The 19,918-nt window shown below is 53.9% G+C and overlaps 7 protein-coding genes across 7 annotated transcripts; 4 read left to right on the plus strand and 3 right to left on the minus strand.

Moving 5' to 3' along the window:
- Positions 1-326: 326 nt before the first annotated feature.
- On the plus strand, positions 327-1,300 carry LY79DRAFT_518047 (P-loop containing nucleoside triphosphate hydrolase protein; the record flags this gene model as incomplete). The annotated part of the gene is made up of 2 exons (XM_060554994.1): positions 327-359; positions 425-1,300. The coding sequence occupies 2 exons, from the start codon at positions 327-329 to the stop codon at positions 1,298-1,300; spliced, it is 909 nt and encodes a 302-aa protein (XP_060412898.1).
- Positions 1,301-3,698: 2,398 nt separating this feature from the next.
- Positions 3,699-5,329, plus strand: LY79DRAFT_517917 (adenosylmethionine decarboxylase; the record flags this gene model as incomplete). Its single annotated transcript, XM_060554982.1, has 2 exons — positions 3,699-3,813; positions 3,879-5,329. The coding sequence occupies 2 exons, from the start codon at positions 3,699-3,701 to the stop codon at positions 5,327-5,329; spliced, it is 1,566 nt and encodes a 521-aa protein (XP_060412899.1).
- A 787-nt stretch (positions 5,330-6,116) lies between these two features.
- LY79DRAFT_517877 (uncharacterized protein) lies at positions 6,117-7,396 on the plus strand (the record flags this gene model as incomplete). The annotated part of the gene is made up of 3 exons (XM_060554977.1): positions 6,117-6,362; positions 6,428-6,669; positions 6,724-7,396. 3 exons carry the CDS (start codon positions 6,117-6,119, stop codon positions 7,394-7,396), a joined length of 1,161 nt encoding a protein of 386 aa, XP_060412900.1.
- Positions 7,397-8,944: 1,548 nt separating this feature from the next.
- LY79DRAFT_670732 (thymidylate kinase) lies at positions 8,945-10,054 on the minus strand (the record flags this gene model as incomplete). Its single annotated transcript, XM_060563819.1, has 3 exons — positions 8,945-9,419; positions 9,492-9,600; positions 9,823-10,054. 3 exons carry the CDS (start codon positions 10,052-10,054, stop codon positions 8,945-8,947), a joined length of 816 nt encoding a protein of 271 aa, XP_060412901.1.
- A 713-nt stretch (positions 10,055-10,767) lies between these two features.
- LY79DRAFT_591198 (uncharacterized protein) lies at positions 10,768-12,186 on the minus strand (the record flags this gene model as incomplete). Its single annotated transcript, XM_060561245.1, has 2 exons — positions 10,768-11,879; positions 12,102-12,186. The coding sequence occupies 2 exons, from the start codon at positions 12,184-12,186 to the stop codon at positions 10,768-10,770; spliced, it is 1,197 nt and encodes a 398-aa protein (XP_060412902.1).
- A 2,465-nt stretch (positions 12,187-14,651) lies between these two features.
- On the plus strand, positions 14,652-15,910 carry LY79DRAFT_580759 (uncharacterized protein; the record flags this gene model as incomplete). Its single annotated transcript, XM_060560139.1, has 2 exons — positions 14,652-15,228; positions 15,744-15,910. The coding sequence occupies 2 exons, from the start codon at positions 14,652-14,654 to the stop codon at positions 15,908-15,910; spliced, it is 744 nt and encodes a 247-aa protein (XP_060412903.1).
- Positions 15,911-18,644: 2,734 nt separating this feature from the next.
- Positions 18,645-19,180, minus strand: LY79DRAFT_557582 (uncharacterized protein). The gene has a single exon (XM_060558104.1). It carries the CDS (start codon positions 19,081-19,083, stop codon positions 18,826-18,828), a length of 258 nt encoding a protein of 85 aa, XP_060412904.1. The 5' UTR covers positions 19,084-19,180; the 3' UTR covers positions 18,645-18,825.
- Positions 19,181-19,918: the final 738 nt, after the last annotated feature.

Raw genomic sequence — 19,918 nt, forward strand, 5'->3', positions numbered from 1 at the left:
TCTCCGAAATCGTTAATCACATCTTATTACGCCATACACAAAGCAAAGCAAGCAACAGCAAACCCGACCTGGCCACCTCTTCCATTCTCTTTCTTGCCTTGCACTGCTTACCAACCACGAAGGTTCAAGACGCCGGAGGCGCTGGCACTGAGTGGAGCACATCGCCGCGCCGATTTCAAATGAGTCGGACCCGACTTGCTCTTCAATCTCAACCTCAAGATCCCTCAGTTCTGGGCACGTGTCAGTCCCAGCATTTCAGCTCTCGCCTAGAAGCTTGCATCAGTGACTAGGGTTTAGCTTCCTGGGTAGCAAGAAGCACATTTGCCATGTCGCTCTCCAAAGTCAAGCACATAGTGCTGGTATGACCCCGCCCTTTCCCATTTCTATGGCCATGAGACACCGAGCTGACCGACTGCATGTATAGGTGTTGTCAGGCAAAGGTGGCGTTGGCAAGTCGTCAGTGACGACTCAACTTGCATTGTCCCTATCACTGGCCGGTTATTCGGTCGGCGTTCTCGATGTCGATTTGACGGGCCCTTCCATTCCCCGCATGCTGTCCATTGAGGCCGAGAAAGTGAAACAGGCCCCTGGAGGCTGGCTCCCTGTGCCAGTCCACGATGTCGTCGAGGAAAAGGGTATCGGCTCATTCCATGCAATGAGTCTCGGTTTCCTGCTACCCAGGCGAGGCGACGCCGTTGTCTGGCGTGGACCCAAGAAGACGGCCATGGTTAGGCAATTCCTCTCCGACGTCTTGTGGGACGAGACTGACTACCTGCTCATCGACACGCCACCGGGCACAAGCGACGAGCACATCTCCCTGGCCGAGACGCTTCTCCGCGATGCTCGCCCTGGCCAGGTGGCCGGCGCGGTAGTTGTTACGACACCTCAGGCGGTGGCGACGGCCGATGTTAAGAAGGAGCTCAACTTTTGCGTCAAGACTGGGCTCAAGGTGCTTGGGGTTGTCGAAAATATGAGCGGCTTCGTCTGTCCGCACTGTTCCGAATGCACCAACATCTTTAGCTCCGGCGGAGGCGCTGTCATGGCTCAAGAGTTTGGGGTGCCTTTCCTCGGCACCGTTCCCATCGACCCTCAGTTTGGCGAGCTAGTCGAGTCCGGCAGGAGACCGGTGTACCCTCAGGGAACACAGGTTCATGGGCATGACATCGGTCAGGCCAAAACCGAGGGTGAGGCCAGGGGCGACACGTTGGTCGAGAAATACCAGGACTGCTCGCTGTCTCGCATTTTCAGCGACATCACGACAAACTTGACGGCCACTATTGAAACCGCAGCCCAGTCATGAGCAGAGTAGAAAAAAGGGAATAGGAAAAAAAAAGAAAGAAAAAAAAACCCCTAAAAACTTGGCAGCAAGGGACTCGGCTCAAGAGTGCGGTTGACGGTACGCCAACATGACCTTCTCGATGGCTAAGCAGGCGCGCCAAATGCAGCTACATCTGAGCTCGGTCCCGAGGCATCAACGATCAACGCCAGGGGAGGAGTCCATCAGCGACACAGTAAAGACGAAACCGCGTCAATAGGTCATGAAGTGCGGGGTAGTTGCAGCAGTTCAGCAAACAACCAGTGTAGCCGGCATCAGATGTTGCTTCAGGACACTACTAGTAGGCAACCCCCCCCCGGTTTTCTGCTGTCCTCGACAGCGTCCGATGTGCAGCCCAGTGCTCGATGCAAAGGAGGCATGTGAGTGCGACTCGAGATTGGGCGGAATCCCTGGCTTCGTCGACACAAACTGCCCCGCAAATCATTGTCACGACGGCACATGATTGACATGTAGTAGCGCATTGCCTCTCACCGCATGTACGGCTTTTTACACGTGTACTCTGTATAGGCAGGACGTGCCGGAGACGCATTACAAGCAGGGAATGCAACCAGGCACCATGAATAGTTGGCAATAACAAGAAACAGCTCATACGTATACTGTACGATGTACACACTATATGCGTTTTCAATCAAGACCCAGTGGCTCCTCGAGTGTGGTTGGCATAGCATAGCATACCCCCCCTGTATTTCACAGTTGCAGACGGAACGTCTATATTCGGACGGCTGACAGAGTACAGTACCGCTTACAGAGTTTGGCTGACAGAGTACATGGCACCGCAGTTTACCCCTCGTTTTACACCAAGGTGTTTTCCCTTTCCAGTAGGTTCCAGGCATGGCACGGTGGAAAAAATGACGTTTCGTTTTCATTCTTCAGCGACGCATACATACCCCCTGCGGCGGGCCGCGCCCAATCAGCCTGTACGGAAACCTAGCTCCCGAGCAATGGCTGGATACTAACCCAACTGTGCCGGGGAGAAGTTGCGCACAAGCAGATTTCGGGCAGCAAGGCTAAGGGAAAAGATGGTATTCTTGGCCGAAAAGACAAATGAAGCTTTTGGCCCAAAGCTGGTATCGGGTAGTCGCTTGTGTGCCAGAGAGAGACTCGGCGAGAACCCAGCAAAGATGGGGCGGAAACAACATGCTTCTATTTTCCTTCTCTTGGAAGGGGGACCGGGCGGACGGACGCCCTATCTGGGATGATGTGCCCTTCCTTCTTTGCGACTCCAGATCGTTTGGGCTGAAATTTGGTGTGGAGAGCCGGGGAGGGGGCTGGTCATCCCATAACCGCCGCTACTGGCAATCGCTCGATTAACAGAAAGAATCAACTTTTTTTTTTTCTTTCTTTTTTCTCCATAGGTACCCACCAAGCATCGTTCCCCCCCGTCCAGTCCAAACCAAACCAAACCAAACCAAACCTCACCAACCGTAACCACAGCCACAACCACAACGACAGAATCTTGCCTCGAGCTTCAAAAATTGGAATCTTTCCACCCTCCCTTTTCAGCCTGGTTTCATCCTCCGCTGTGCGACACGCAGGCTTCCCTTTCAAACCTTGAGTCTGATTCATGTTCGTGATCAAAACACCAGCCTACACCACTCTTCAACGGTGATCTTCCCACTACTTGGTGGCCCAGCTTACTACCCTCTCACTTCACGAACACTGTCCATTCCTGGCCGTCTATGAACCAAATCGACCTCCTCCGCTTCCTCTCCAAGCCCGCAAAGTAGGAATCCACTCCCTCCTCTCTTGCTTTTGCTTTGTCTTTGACGAGCACCTTGACTTGCGCGCGCGCATTTCGTCACTTCTATTCAACCACCGCCGCAGCAACGGCAAGGCGAATTTGCCTCACGATGTCGGCGCACCCAGCTAACCCGTCTTCTTTTTCAGGCCCAGATAACACCTGCTTATACGCTAAGCAAGAATCACTTCGATATACTGACCTCGAGTCTACCTCCCTCACGCCACCCACCAACTCCCACTTCTCGATCGCGCAGATAACCTCGTCTGCTAGGTCCGATACTCCACCACAGGTATCGGTGTCTGCCAGAGCGAGGCCCAGTAGTCTAGACACAATTCCGGTTCCCAGGGTTATCTTCATTCCCCTCCAAGCCCGACCTCCGTAACGTCCTTTCGAGAGACGTTAAAAGACCCCTCATAATCCCGTTTGCTGCTGGCTCCGCCAGCCTCCACGAACGTCCACCTTCCTGTGGGCCTACTCTCTCAAACGAACACCGCAAGGTTCGTTTGAGCGGTAGCTAGTGTCCCGCGGACTTCTAGCCCGAATACCCATCCAAGCCATCTTCGTCCACCTCTGCTACCTTTGAGCCCCCTGGTCGCGCCCAGAAAGCCTATCCTGTCAATCATGGTCGCCCCCTTGATCCTCAACGACTATCCCCTCTCCCCGGCTGAGGCCACTCCCCAGCTGACCATCAATCACGATGTGGCCGCCGACTTGGACTCGACGAATGCCTTTGAAGGTTCGTTAAACCAGCTTTGCAAGCTCGCCCGCCCTTTCTTTAGCTGCTAATAAGCATGCCCTTAGGCCCCGAGAAGCTCCTCGAAGTTTGGTTCGCCCCTGGCCCGGACTCGCTCCCCGCCGGCGCTCAGCCCAACGGCCTGAAGACCGTTTCCGCCGATACCTGGGTCACCATGCTCGACCTGGTCAACTGCAAGATTCTCTCCGTTCTCGAGTCCGAATCTGTCGACGCCTACCTCTTGTCCGAGTCCAGCTTGTTTGTCTTCCCTCACAAGCTTATCCTCAAGACTTGCGGAACTACCACCCTGCTCCTGGGTTTGCAACGACTGCTTCACATTGCTGCCGAACACGCCGGGTTTCCGTTTCACAACGCCGAGGACGCGACCGATATAAAGGCTGCAGCGACCCCTTACCGCGTCTTCTACAGTCGCAAGAACTTCTTGTTTCCAGATCGGCAGCAGGGCCCTCATCGCAGCTGGCGGTCCGAGGTCCAGTACTTGGATGATCTGTTTGAGGGCGGCAGCGCCTACATGGTTGGCAAGATGAACGGTGACCATTGGTACCTCTACATCACTACGCCAAACAAGACGTTGACGCCCCCTCGAACTCCCGATGAGAAGGAGTCGGTCCTGGGGTCCGCCAGCAAGATCCCTACGGGTAGCGTGGCCAGCTTCAGCAGCGGCATCGAGGAGCACTGCGACGAGACTCTTGAGATTCTCATGACCGATCTCGACCCTGAGAATGCGAAGCAGTTCTACTTGTCGCATGCGAGTGCGGTTGCAACCGACAAGTCCCATTTGCCGCAAGCCCAGGCGGCTCGAGACAACGCCCACCAGAGCTTGGGCGACATGTCACAGGTCCCCGAGAAGTCGGGCGGTGAGCATGTCGACGTCTTCGACAACACCTGCGGCTCGGGTCTCAATGAAGACGACCGTGCCACGACCGAGGCTCTGACCACAGAAGGCCATGCCATTGGTACTGTCGTCTCCGAGACATGTGGCCTATCGAGTGTCTACCCTACCAGCAAGTACCCTGGTGCTCGTGTCGACGCATACCTCTTCAGTCCATGCGGATTCTCCGCTAACGGCGTAATTCCCGCCATCGCGGATGACGAGGATGTCCCCAACAGCGAGAATGGCAGAAACACCGCTCACTACTTCACCGTCCACGTGACCCCCGAGCCCAACTGCTCGTTCGCCTCTTTCGAGACCAATGTTCCTGGGGGCCAAAGTGGTCGCACCACTGCTGAGATCATTGAGCACGTCGTCGACATCTTCAAGCCCGGCCGCTTTAGCGTCACTCTCTTCGAGGCTAGGGGCAAGAGCGCCAACCCCTATGGCATGGGCGGCCACATTTCTCCGGCGAGTCCCACTCAACGTCTAGTTGATCCTGTTCGTGGATACCGTCGCATTGACCGTATTGTCCACGACTTTGAGGATTACGACCTTGTGTTCCGCTTCTACGAGAGGGACGACTGGTCGGGTGACCGTGAGGCTCGCCTGGGGGAAGTGATGTAGTCTGACTCCGAGTTCGAGGTACATGATTTCATTCTGGACCAAATTGTACCATTTCCTTCCGCGATGCGTGGGTGTTTTCTTGGGCCAGGACGTTTCCGTCAGCGAGGCAATCTGGCTTTCATTACCAGAAATTGGCATCAATATACAGTGATTTAGAGTTATCAATCTATCATATTCTATCATATCATGTTTTCGAATACTCCCTGTTCTTTTGATGGCTACTGCATTCTCTAAACTTGAGATCCGGACTGCGTGTTGAGACAGAACTCCAAAGAATTACTCCCGGGTACCACGCCCTGTTCCAATGGACCAAGGAACTTGGCCATTCCTTCATTCAAGCAATGGCTCACCAGCCGCATGCCGTTATTGACAAGCGTCTTGAGGTAGAGCAGCGCATTGATGGGAATTCTTTATCGGGGTCATTGGTTCACTGCACTGAACTGTTGCCAACCACCAACTGCTCTCCCCGCCAGCTCACGTCCTATCTCGGTAGCCATGGTCAGGAATGCAGCGGTCCGATCGACTGTCTGAGTTCCAAGTTCACCCGTCAACCACCCCAAAATGCGCCTCGGCCTCCAATCTTCTACGTCCAGACGTGTGTCGGACTGGAATGTTGCAAGCCCACCCGCCACACGAACAAGCGCTCACAGCCATCGTGACTTTACCTGCCGTCTCGGCCAAAGTGCTATATGAGGCTTCTCTGTCGAGAGCATTTTAACCAGGAGGCGAAAAGGCAAGCGATCAATGTGTATGTTCTCAATACACACACTCAACACACCTCTCCGCCATGGCTCCCCCATCCAAATGTGATGACACTGTCAGTGTCGTCGAGTCGCTGGTGACCGAGTCGTCAATGTCGGGAAGCGACGTCTCCACGAGGTCCCCCCCGAAACCTCTCTCTATCCTTGCCATTGTGGCCATGTTTCTCATGATCCTTGCATCCGGGGGAGGCCTTTGTTTGTCAGCTCTTCAATTTCGGCCTTCAAAGAGGGGCGAGCGGGATTGTTTGAGTCAAAGTTTCATCTTGTTTGCTGTATGCATTCAATCCCCATGGGGCAGTTATGGCTTACTGGAATGCGCGCTAATGTTTCTCTGCAGTCCATGATCTCGCCTCTGTATGTGGTACTGCACATTCTCGTCTCGTTCCGCAACTATCAGGTCGCCAAGAGGCAGTCGCTTCAATCGCCTTTGGTGTCTTGGGCCGTCATCGTGGCACGACTCGGGTTACTTCTATGGATTCCAGCTGCGATCCTCTCTTCGATAGCGATGGCGCGTTATCCCGGCTTCGTGACTCAGAGCCCGGTCACTGAGTTGAACGTGACGGTCTCTGCTGTCGGGATGTAAGTTTGATCTCCCGTGTTGAGACTACCGCAACCCGGGCTGACCCCTCTTAGTTCCGCCACTTTTGCAATCATCCTCATTCTGGAGCTCGGATCCCATCCGTTCGAGCTACCCTGCTTCCGTCGCCGAAACACCATAACGTGCCTTGTCAGCGCCTTTGAGAAAGACCTCAAGGAAGAGGAATCCAAGCCCCCAAGTCATCCCAACAGCCGCCCGGCAACCCCTCCGGCCTACTACTACTTCCCCGCCAACCACAGGCACACCGTCCCGGCACCGGCGCGCGCCAAACTCGTCCGTAAAGCCAGCTACCCCCGCCGCCGCGAAGACATCCCGCCCGTCCCTGCCATTCCTTACCCACACCCGGACTGCCTCGGTATCATGTTACCCATCCCCGAGCCGCTACCGCCGCTGCCAGAACTCGCGACGACGCCGGTCCGGATGCCGGCCATCAAGGTCACGCCAGCGACGGCACCGGCCTGCCTGTGCCCGGGGAACGGGAAGTCCATGGCGCCGGCGCCGAACAAGAATAAGCCGTGTCCGCCACCGCCCGGGACGGCGTGGGCCAAGGACTGGGAACAGCTCGCCGTGGACGCCGGCGTGAGCCGGAATGGGTCGCAATCGACTGTGGGAACGGGTACCCTTGATGGGAGGTCGGAGGCCCGCAGGACAGCATTGAAGCCTTCTTTGCCTTCAATCATTGTCACTCATAGCCCGGAGTCGGTTTGATAGGTCAGTGGGAGTTATGTTTGTGGATTGAGAATCTGGGGCGTTAGGACGGATTATGGGAACTGCGAGGTTATGGGCCGCAAACGGAAGCGACGGGCTGCGTCTTTCCTTTCTCTTTTGTTGTACTTGCTGCACATGTCACCTCACCGGATCATTTCTTTTGTCATGAATCTCAATTACTATACCTTCATCGGCCCTCCAAGCTGCGATCCCGTGCCAGCAATGCGACCAACGTTGCTGTACGCAAGCCAGGAGTCACCCTTCCATACCATTCGACCTATCAACTATAAGTCGCCTGTTGATCTTGCCTGCCATCTTGGCGCCGTATGTCACGTAGGCCGGGTCTCATGGCTTTAGAATACTCGGCTCCTTCCCTGCACGCTATATCTTAGGTGTCAATTTTTTTTCTTCCGTATTCGCTGGAAATTTGGTGTCCCTATTTGAATGTGCCTTAAGCAGTCATGCAGGCTTACTTTGTGAGGCGTGCATGACATCGGTAGGGAACTTCTCCGCCGTCCAATGTCAGCTACTGTTTGTGGCACTGAAGAGCTGCAGTCTTGTCGGCCTGCAGACCAGGGTTTGTATGCTCAGCATAACACCAGTTATATGAGACGTTGTTGATAGAAGGTTGCGCCTCTTATTCAACCAGCTGCTTGAGTATTATCGTTGTTGGTAGTCCCAACTATATTACCGGTTACCTATCCATGTTCAAATATATCAGCCCTTATGTCCCAGTGAAGCAAGCAAACTTCTGGCAGAAGATGGAGCCTTCGCAGGTATAAGAAGAATTGAAGGCCCGGAGCCTCCTCCTATTCTTGATGGCCGCATCCGCTGCAGGTATACAAGGGCCACGACATCCTCAAGATGGACTCGAGGAGTCTCCACAGCCCTTCTGACCGCAGCATCAAGAGCCAACATGTCTCCAGGAATCCCCCACACCATACCGTCTCGCCGGTTGTCTTTCCCCAAAACCACCGGCGCCATGGGACGATACACTCAACGCAACGGAGTTTGGTCCTGCACGTCTCCAGAACTTTGGTATCCATGGTACGCGCCAACATCCGCCTTTTTCTCCCGCTGTTCTTGACAGCATGGTGCCGACCTTGCATGCACGATGTCCACTGCGTCCGTTCTGGGTGGGCGGCGCAAGCCATATGCGAAGGTTTGGCTGTTACTCAAGGCTGTGTCTCCGTGGCTTATTGAGCAATGGTATGGGGCGACGAATTCCCAATGGACTTTTTGTTACTTCTGCCACCCTTCAGTGTTCGCTGGCGTGACTATGATAGAAACAGCAGCAGTAAATAGTCTTTTATCTTCGGAGGGCTGAAAATTTCAGAGATGCTTTTGTGTCGTCAATCATAGACCTGCGAAACAAACGTATCCGTACGGCTGCTCCATCAGCTGGCCAGCCTTTTCCCTCGTGGCCCAACAGCTCATGAGTTTGAGAACACGCGGGGTCGTCGGCGTCCACCGGCCGCCGCTCCAAGCCTCAACCATCACCACTCGACTAGCCCTTGATGCTTTTTGAAATCGGACTTTATCGCCTGATCACGACACAACCCTAACGGTATCCCCAACCTCTCCCTTCTCGACCCTGTCCACCCTCGGTCCAACCTTTCTCCAGATCTCCTCCGCAACCTCCTCTACGCTTGCACCCGCATCGACGACGACCAAATCCTCCTCCTCCTGCCGGAATTCCCGGTCGACCCTCCCCTTCTCGCCGAGCCCGCCGTCCGGCCCGACCCGTCCCAGGCTCAGGCCCCAAAACAACTCGCGCACGCGGCGCTGAAACTCAGCCTTCTCGTACACCTCGCCACCCCAGCCACCGCGCTCCCTCGCGACAGCCTCCTCGAGATCGAGGAAAAGCACGAGGTCGGGCCGCGGCAGACCGAGCTCAGGCTGGCGCGCCCAGTGCAGGCTCAGGTGCGGGTTCTGCTTGGCGGCCGAGTAGACGATGCCCGAGTGGTAGTACCTGTCACAGATGACGGTCGTACCGGAGGCCAAGAGGGCCTGGATATTCTTGCTGCGTAGGTGTGTGAGACGGGCGTTTACGCGGGCTGCGGCGTGCCGTGGATGAGACAAAGGTTGGACTTACACTGCTTCCCATCTATTGGCGCTGAAGAGCAGGTGGATGACGTGATCTTCCATCTCGACCGAGCTCTTGAGATAGGCGTCAATCATCTGGCCAATGGTTGTTGTTCTGTCTGGATCGGTGATTAGCCATGGTTAAGAGTAGAATGCGTTTGAGAAAGATCCAGAGCAATGGACCATGATGTAATAATGCCCGTGGGACGAACACATGGGTAGGTAGCTAATACGCCCGAGCGGCCCTCTTTCCTAATTACACATAAACTCAAACCACCTCAATCCCTCATCCCCGCGGAAGCAGGCCCGGCAAAAGCCAAAGAATGGCGAACAAAACTCACCGGGAAAACGCATCACCTTGACCTTCTTCCCCAGCTCGACGAAGCGCTGCTCGAGGAGCTTCACCTGTGTCGTCTTCCCGCTCCGGTCCAAGCCCTCAAACACAACTAATGCGCCACGCACGACGCCGGTGGGCGGCGTCGCGGCGGAGGACCCGTCTTCTCCGGCCGGTCCGCCGCCAGTCGCGGCCGAGGTGGCCATGGCCGCCGTGGCGAGGTCGTTTATGGATGCCATCGAGGCCGAGTGTGGTGATGCCTTTCCAACGGGCGTGCAGCGTCGTGTTACGGCCCGGCCAACGAGTTGAATGAATTGCAAGTGTGATGCTGGCAAGGTGCACCTGTCGTCGAGTAGAGAGCGGTCTTGGAGTGGTGAAGGGGAAGGAAGGTCAGTGGTATGAGCGGGCCGTGTGGGGCCCGGAATTCCTACGGGCAGGACCGCGTGGGCGACAGTCACGTGGGAGTCGCCCAGCTTGAGCTGCCAACGCCATATTGTACCTTTCGGCCACGCCATGCAATCAGCTGAGGATAGAACTATACGTGTTGATAAGGATTGTTGAATGTGGGTTCGGGCTTGGCCAGTGTTCAACTACCTCTCATGCCGGTAGACGCCATTATATCAGATTAAAGCAGTGCACAGTTCACAGTATAGCCCACAGAATCGATTGAGACACTAATGACTCTATTGATGAGGATATCAACAATTGAAACAGCAACAGCAATACTCCAAACCCCGGTTTATACAAAAACCAGCACCCTTAATCCGTTATTCCTGCACGAAAAGGTGTCCCCAAGGTTTCCCATCGCTTCGCCTTTGTCCGTCCGTCCGAAGAATCCGAGTAACAGTTCCAACGCCGCATGAATCGTGAGCCCGTAATTAAGAGATGGTGAATAGTTGGAAACGAAGAAGAAAATTCAAGCTAAGCGGGCCAAGCAAAGCAGAAAATCAGATCAGCACTCGGTAACGATAACTTCCGTTTCGTCTTTTGCGCTTCCACTTTCCCACAGCTCAAAGGTTTCGCCTGTCCCTTCTATAGGCTCCAGCAGCGCCGCTTTGGGTGCAGGAGCGGCCGACTTGCCCATTAGCTCGTCAACGATCTTTTCTTCGAGAGGCACTACTGACGGGCCCGCCTTCATCTCCGAAGCTACGTTGATTTTAACAGGCAACGCGGGTTGAGAGGGCGTCTCCTCGTCCTCGTCTTCATCGGCGGGGATGATGATGACCGACGACTCGTCGCAGCCGGTGGCGTAAAATGCGCTTGCATCCATCTCGCCCAGCGCTGTCCTCTCCTTTTCAAACATCATGTCATCCTCGTCGGCACGACGAACAGAGTGACGCGCGGATGTCTGGCTAACATCATCGACAGGTGGCACGTTCTCCTTGTCGCGGCCTTCCGCGCGATCTCGACTGGCTTTGCGTTCACTCTCCTCATCAGAACTGATGTCGAGAACGCAAGTGCCATGCTGCAGCATATTGGTCATCTCCTGCTCAGGCGTGTCCTCGTGTATGTCAAAGAACCAAGATGCCTTCAGGTCGGGCTCCAGCAAATCCTTGGCAGCGGCCCGCGGGGCCGGGGCGACGGATGAGCGGGCAGCATAGCTGGGAATTGTGCCCTTGAGGGCCGCATCGAGGCTGAACGGGGCAGAGGCGGTGGATGACAGATTGAACATGGGTGGGTCGATACGGGTGTAGGGACCGGCGGTTCGGCGACGGTTTGAGAGAATACCGGAGCGCTTGCCACGGGTGGGCGAACGGCCAGCGGGAGCCGAGAGCGGAGACGACCTGGCAACAGCCGTGTTAATCCTAGCTGCGGGCGACTTGGGCTGGAGCAAGCTACGAGGGCGGGGCAGGGCAGGTCGGGTTGATGTCGAGGCAGGGCTTTCGACGAGGGGCGTAGCCTTGGTCAGTACGAAGGAGGAAGGCTTGTGAGCCTCTTTAGGGGAGTAAGAGCTGTCGGAGCCTTTCGATCGCTTGGAGAAGACGCCGGGGTCAACATTTTCGAAGTCGTCCGAGTCTACAATGTCCGTGGCTTTGCGCTTTCCACCCGACGCAGGAGATATGGCTATTATTGTTGTCAGTCAAGGTTCTGGCCGTGTTTTTGGGCGATATTTGCAGGTGATGCTTGGGCTGGAGGCCAAGGCGCATTCGATTTAGAGGACGACTGATGGTGGGTAGAGGTCCACATGCAGTACCAAGACTTGCGGTGGCACGACAAGAGAAATGTTGGAGGTCTGGGTAGCGTAGAGGGAATGGACGTGCTTGGTCGTAAGCTGATGGAACATACCATTCTGTCTATTCTTAATACTCGTCAGGTTCTGCAGTCTCGCTCCGTCGAGAGGCGCAAACGGTTGACGAGAAATGGTGGCCATGGTGCGGATGGATGCGGTTTTGCGCGCGAGCGCGAGCGACGAACCGAGTGGATGTGGGTGTCGGTGTGGAATGTCGCGGCGTCGCGCGGTGCGGTGCGTTGCGTTGCGTCGTCGGGAATAGATGCAGCGCAGGCAGGCAGAGAAGGCGAGTTGAAGGGGCTACGGCCCAGAGTCCAGGGTCCTCTTTGATCGATGACAGACAGACTCGATTCGTGGAGAATGGGGAAGTTGATGACTGGGGGTTCGAGTCTTTGCAGTGTCCCGTTCTGACGCAGCAAGCAGCGAAAGCAAATGGATACCAGCCAGACGTGGGCCAAGTTGGAGTAGAGAGCGTATTTGTTGTTTGTTTGTTATTCTCGCCCAGGCAGAGGAATCCAGCGACGCCGGGATGAATGCAAGAGGAAGAGAGTGACAGAAACGGAGTCGAGGAAAGCTGGCGTGTGGGGGGGATAGAGGAAGAAAAGAGGGTGAGAGAGGTGGGAATTGGTAGGGAGCAGGGATCAGCCGCCGCGCCGCGAAGTAGAGACGCTGAGATGCGATCGAAGAGAGGGCACGCGTGTGCACGGAGCCAGGAGGGGATTGAGAGGGGACGAGATGGCGACGGGGGGGTGAGAAGGGCGTGTAGGGTAAGGAAGGTAGGGTAGGTAGGTAGGTAGGGCCAGGTCTGGGCGGCCAGTAATAGTGGGTGGTGGTCTCGGTTTGGGCTGGCGGTGCTGGCCCGGCCGTTTGACGCGAGCGAGGGCCGTGAAGCTAGGATGGGAAGTAATAATTAGGTAGTACGCTCGCTACCTACATAGTAGTCGCTACTAAGTTGGAGGAGCAAGGCACACTACCTAGTCAAGGTACGGATACAGGCTGAGAAGAGAAGCAAAAGCAAGCAAGCAGTCGGTATTCCAAGGCGCCTGTTCAGTAGGTAGCTACGTAGGACGAAGAGAGGCACAAAACGCGAAAAGGATTGGTGCGAGGGCAAGGGAGGGATACCGGCAGTGCAGCCAAGGGAGAACGGGTACTCCATACGGAACATTTGTAGCTAAAAGAAAGCAAAAGAGGCGCGGAACCCACGCAAACACGGTGAGGTTTGAGTGGAGATGGTGATACTACTGCATAGTGGTACCTGTAGGACTGTACACTACCATGTACTTAGTATGGAGATGCACCACTCAGCCAGACATGTTCTGCCAGGGGCCAGGGGCAGGGCCAAGGGTGGAGAGGGGGAGGAAGGGAGGGAGTCCAGGCAAGGCAGAGGACGGGATGACAGGGGGGGCTCAAATTGATCTGGCAGCATGAGTTAAACTTGGATGATGGCACTTGTGCTGTGTGCCTTGAGAGCAATCAGTCGCAAGGATAAAGGATAGTGTTGAATCGAGTGGGAAAGACTCGCACAGACTTCGGACGAGGGGAGAGAGAGAGAGAGAGGCGGGCTCGCCAGCGGGGAGTGGTCGGATTGTGACTGCAACTGCAGGAAAGACGCGGTAAAACAGACGCGCCAGTTCCGTGACAGCGCCAATAGATAGATGGATGCATGCTGTGTCAAGAATGAGATGGGCCAATGCAAATGGGAGAGACACACACCACACCACACCACGCCACACCACACCACTCAGATGCAGCTTACCTTCTACGTTCCTTCCCTCTTCTAGAGTACCTGCCAGTATTAGTCGGTAGGTATCCGTAGACTGGGTGGGCAAGAGAGCAGTCGGAAAAGAGTGGAACAGCGCATTCATGCGCAGGGCCGCCTGCCGCATCTGATTCGTCGGCGCGAAGGCGGTGTCACTGCACCTTCCTTCTTTCCACCGCGACACAGATCACCAATGAGACGCGTCGAATCTATGTGGGTCTTTCGGGATCCGTGCAGGTCACGTCGTGTTCCCGTTTCGGCCAAGGGAAGCAAGCTACCTTCCTTGCTCGAAGCGCGACATCAATTAAAACCTGGACAGAAGGAACAAAGTCCGCTCACCTTCCCTTCCATGCCGCTTCCCTTCGATGCCTACCTACCTAGGTAGTAGCGTACAGATGGCCAATTGCGACCCGAAATGACACCTGCTGCATCGGTGCCATGAACTTCGAGAGATCGCCTTGCAACTAACTGTACGGTACCCCTTCTCACTCATCAGATACCGGCTGGCAAACGCCCGCTCGCACGCAGCGCACCATTTCCGCAAGCTTACGGATAATATAATCCCATTGTGCCTCAATGCACCAAACGCTCCTCATTCCGATAGGTAGTGGTATCATTGGTTGTCCCATATAATTTGTCTCCCACTATCGCAGCTTAACCGCCATCAACTCACCTGCGGCCCATCTGATGCAGGGGTGGCTAGGCTATCGCCTATCCTAAGATTCCTATCTCTACCAACGAAAGTTCGTATTGTGACCTCGCCCCCCCCCCCCCCCCCCCGCCCGTCAGCTTTTCTCTTGAGAAGTGACCTCACAGCACTTAGCTCCGTTTACACCCTCTTCGTCCCATGTCTTCTCCATCTTGCTGGCTGCTGCCCGCACTTCCCCGACAATGGCACGCCTGGTCGCTCATTACCGCCATCAACATCACGGGTGGCCGGATGGTCCATGACCTGTCGCCCCTCCCCCCCAAGCGGCCCGGGTCTCTCATCTTGCGGGCCTCCGTGTTGTCTGCTCCGGCAGTCTTCTGGCTCCAACAACAACAACGTTGGGTGTGTATCTCACCAATGCACTTCAACCCGCTGAGTACCAACAATGCTCATTGGCTCTGGATCGTCGACGTGACGCCAGCCTTCAGCTACATTTCTCGCTTTGCCCGGTACATCATACCTTTTCCGACACCCAGTCCCCCTCACCACCACCAATGTGGCGCTATTTTTTGCTTGGTCCTGGGGCTCTCTTCTTCTCTTGGCCGCTTCTCGCGGCCTTCATCGCCACTCGTCTACCACGGCCGTGATATGCATGACGATAGAGCATCACTGCTTTGGGCCCACGTCAACGCTGATATGCGGCCGCCACTGGAATGCTTCGAGGCGAATCGGTCTCTCCTGACTCTTCCCTATTGCCCAGTGCTGTGGCTGGTAGGTATGCAAGGCCCGCTGACCACAGCTGCCTTACATGTTCTATTGCGAAACATCAACCAGCGTCAGCCTGAGTCTGTTGCATTACCGGTAGACCACAGCACGCTGAGCATGGCCATTCACCGGCTCTGTCGCCAACCAAGACCCTCCCTCCCAGTGCCCATTGGATGCTTTGGCGGCTATACTCCTCGCTAACGTCGTTCATGCATGCACAATAGGGAGACATGCTCGGGTACGCCACGTCTTCGACCCTAATTCGCAATCACCAACCCCCTTTTCTGTTGGTAAACTGCAGTAGGCAAGCCTTCGAGCGCTTCCCCAATCTGCAGATATGTACAGAGTAGTATGGTCTTGTTCCAGGTCCAGCCTCTGACTTCTCTGCGTTCCAGGCGGTGCAACTAGAGACACTGGCCCTCGATGGGAAGAGGAGGTTGGTCTTCGAATCACCACCGCCCATCACCTGTCGATACTTCCTTTTTTTTTTTTACCGTCTTCCAAGACGTGTTTCGACTTCTGCAGGTCAACGTACCATCCGTAAGGGCAGGCAAGCGGATCACCAAAAGCAACATGTGCCCATGAGACTTGCGTGCCGCGTTTGGGGATGGCGCAGTTATCGTCTTGAACTTCTACCAGTCCAGAGTGTTCAGGCACCAGACGAGAATATTGGCTCATCGGATATCACCTGAATCAGTGGTGCAAACACACCTCGTCCTGTACCATGGGAGTGTATTTGCCGGACACCATGCGTTCATTGTCATGTCATCCAGTGGCTTATGGAAGATTCGTGGCACCATGACAATCGCAAGCAATCTGAGATCGCGACTTTACCTGGCCTAAGCCAGAAACATTCCCATGGCCAGATAAGTACCAGTACAATGCTTGGTGTCAAGCCGTACGAGCCCGATTGAGACCGCTGTTTTGCATTTGCTCTTTTCTTTCGTCTTTCTCTCTGCGTCGTCACCACTGCCCGCCGCGGTCCAACAACCCTCTCGCCAGATTCTCCGGCAGAAGGTGGGGCACCTCGCGAGCTGCATGGACGTCGTGGCGTTTCAGACGGAACGCTTCGGCCGATAGGCCATGAGCACTACAGCACATCAAAGAAAATTGAGGAGGCTGGGGAAGAACCTGCAGATCAGCGATGAGGATCCCCCAGCCTCTTTATTTTGTCCAACATCTTGGGAGACGCTTACATTCCTATATAACCAATTCAGGATAAAGTGGGACCTGAATATTAGTGTTTTATCGTGCGGCGAGCTAGGTGCACGCACGTCCTGCTGCCCCCTTGCATGGCATTACATGCTCACCGATGGCGGCAAGCCGGCTTTCTATGCAGCCAGCTTTAGAAGCACCAAGGCATTGTTTAGCCCTCTCGGGGTTATTTTGTCCTTTCGCGAGTTTGTGGCTTCGGCTGTTTGCCGGGTGCGGGACACATGGCTAGCGTGCACCGAGACTCGACGTCCATGCCTAGCTCTGTCGTCTTTGCATTTTTGAGAGAAACAATGGGCACAATGCCCTTCCTACATAAGCACATCATACCTTATAGGTGACACCGTAGTTCATCTGCGACCTTGTAACATGTCGACCGTTCAGAGGTGCTTGGTATCTTGTGGCTTGTGAATGTGATGCCGTTGCATGTTTGGGAACTTCACTCGCTCATCAAAATAATCAAAACTTGGGCCTTGCTCGAAATCATGATTATACTCGCAAGGAGAAAGCATCAAACAAAACTAAACAGAAAAACATGGATCGGTCATGAATCAGTGCTCGGGAAAGATGGGTGGATCAGCTAGCCATCGCATCAATCGTATCAGAGAATGAGGTAGCGGATACAGGGTCTGTACTAAGATTCAACTTTTCCTATGGCACTAAGCTTGGTCGAGGCAGCCATGCTTGATTTTGTGAATCGAGCACTTGAGGGCGAATCACGGTCGTTCTGACACTCGGTGATTAGATGAGTGTTTCTTTCTGGGCGGATGACAGTATTCGAGGTTGATATATACTGAACTAGTCTCTGCCTTGCGTCATATGGCTTTTTAAGCTTATATCTAAATAGAACTCAAGGTTGAGTTCACTGAAAGTATAAACACTCTCTGGCTCTATCCATTAATTCGATTCATTTCCCTCGCTCATCTTATAGCTTTAGCCCTTATGTGCCAGGCTTGTTACGACACGTTCTTCTCATGCCTATATTGCTACCCAATTATGGTTTTTTTTTTTTTTTTCAGTTTTGTATTTCATTTTCTTTTTAGCATTACATACGGACACCGATATTCAACGCGTATTGCTAGTATTAAATGAAATCTTCGTACAGTGCTCATCCTAGTTGTATGGCCTACGATTAATGATGTCCTTTTTACTTTCGAATAGTAAGGGATAGGCGTCTCTGAGAGGATTGCTTGAATAGCAGAGGCTTGAATCTCGACGGAAGTAATGAATCTGAAAGTTTCCGTGATATCTCTCGAGTTTGAGGCCGAATCGCCTTTTCTCGAGCTTCAAAGCATCGAATACGGCACTTGACGAGCGCTTACCCCAGTCGTAATCACCAGTTTCGCTTCGGCCTCCTCGATAGGAGAATAACATCCACAGTAGACGGGCCTACTGTTTCTTTCTCTTAACATTTGATATGACAATTTGGACAGAACTCAAATTTCCGAGCCGGGCAACCGAAGGACCTTGAAAATCAGCCACGTGTATCAACATTCAGTGGTTTATTGCATATGATTTGCTCTTTCACTTCATGATCAGTGTTTCTTTCTACTTCGTATAAATGCAATTGATACAGATTATAGAGAATGGCGTGCCTTAATCCTATTCCTTTTCTCCATTTTCTCTCGCCCGCCCACTGAAGGGTATGGACGAGGGATGATCGATGTCTGATCACAACCATTTGCTAGTTCCAGCGCCATATGCCACTTCTACCGTCTCTTCAAAATCATTCCTTATGGATTCTGTACGCTGAGGAACTCTCGGGTCTTCACAGTATGGGCCGATTGTAGTTGAAATTCTGGATACGGTTGGCGGATCTGTATCCGCGACGGAAGGTGTAAGAGGCTGAGAGACTGTGTAGGTAATGGAATCAGCTACCCTCGACGCCCTTCGTCCTGTGCTGGAACAGCCCGACATTAAATACAACAACAAATCTTCAGCCTTCTTTCCAGCAACGGATGCTCTTGCTCCTTGTCTTCAACACCAGGGAAGAGTTGATAAGGGTCATTGTATTACTCATGTTTCACTACCTCGAAAGGATTCACTTACCGCATTCATGAAGTGCTGTACTAAAAGAAAGCAGACATATTGCTGTCAGAGCACACAAACACAAATGGATTGTCATATTCAGCCGGACTACTGCCTCACTGCGGGAACAAAAGGAAGCGCGCGCGTGCATGTATGTGTACAGAAATAGCAATTATCTGATTAAGTCTGGTATAGACATCGGATTATATTATGTAGGTTGTTATCATGACAGCCGTCATCATATCTGTTCCGCCCAGGACAGTCTCCTATGCAAGATGATAGGAGAGTACACGGGGGCCAGTAAAAAATCTCTTCGTGATCGCGTTCGTTGGCATTGTCTTCCTGTTTCGCTTTCAAGCGAGAAGGATTACTGAAAGAGGCTCTTGAACCACTCGGCGGCGCGCTGGTATGCGCCGTAGCTGCCGTAGGGGCTGTATGAGCCGTAAGCCGAAGGTGGGGGATTGGTAGCGTCGTAGGTGCCGTAGCTTGCGTAGGTTGTTGGGTAGTCTTTGTAGCTGCTGTATGCCGTGCCGGGGGCGGCCGAGGCGACGGGAGCGGCCGAGGCGACGGGGGCAGCGAGAGTGGCCGAGGCGGCGGTGATCATGAGAATGGCAGAAACCTTCATTTTCGTGATTGGTGGGGGTAGGATGTCAAAGAGTAGTTGGGTTGTTAAGAAGAGATGTGTGATGTGATTGTTGACGTTGCGTGTTTCTTATGTGGATGATGGGGATAAGAAAGAAGGAAAGCAAGGGGATCCAAGGTCTACTTATGGAAAAGTTGAGAAAAAGGGCCAGACGGAGATGGCCGAATCTTCGGATAGAGTAGGGTCCCATCCCATCATCCAGAGACCATTGAAGCCAAACGGTGTGGGATTGGATGCTGCATGTGGAATCATGCTGATGGCTTGGTGATCTTTGAGATGGCTGTTGTCCTCGGCGATGAAAGCTCTTGGAACTAAGGCGGAACGGTTGCAAGGGGGCCCTTGAGACATAAACGGGAACTCTGCGAGCGGGGTCGCCTCGTAGCCGGAGAGTTTCAAAATGACGGGATGAGGAATTCCCATAGAGACAGCAAGACTCTACATGTCTATCCCAATCCGTCTTTGGGCGAGCGCGGGATGAGAAGGATGGCTTTACACTGTCTTGGAGTCGTTCGACAATGGTACGCTAAAGAGGCCGCACATGTTTTCAACTGACTAACTTGTCCAGCTGGTACACCTTCCTCGTATTCTTGCATGCATGATTGATGGTGTAGATAATGTAGAGATGTGGGTGTCATCGTGGGCAAGGGAGGCCCGAAAGGTTGCAGCAGGTCGTTTGCCTGAGCGCTATCATCGGTTGCTTCCACGGCCATCTCTGAGCATGAGGGGTTTGAAGTGGACTAGAGACTTCTCTTCCAAGTTTGAAGTGCAACAAGTGTCTTGCCACTAATTCACAGAGACAGGTCATGTGCTACGAACA

The sequence above is a fragment of the Colletotrichum navitas genome, assembly GCF_030913465.1.
Source record: "Colletotrichum navitas strain CBS 125086 chromosome Unknown LY79scaffold_40, whole genome shotgun sequence".
In the NCBI taxonomy this organism is placed as follows: Eukaryota; Fungi; Ascomycota; class Sordariomycetes; order Glomerellales; family Glomerellaceae; genus Colletotrichum; species Colletotrichum navitas.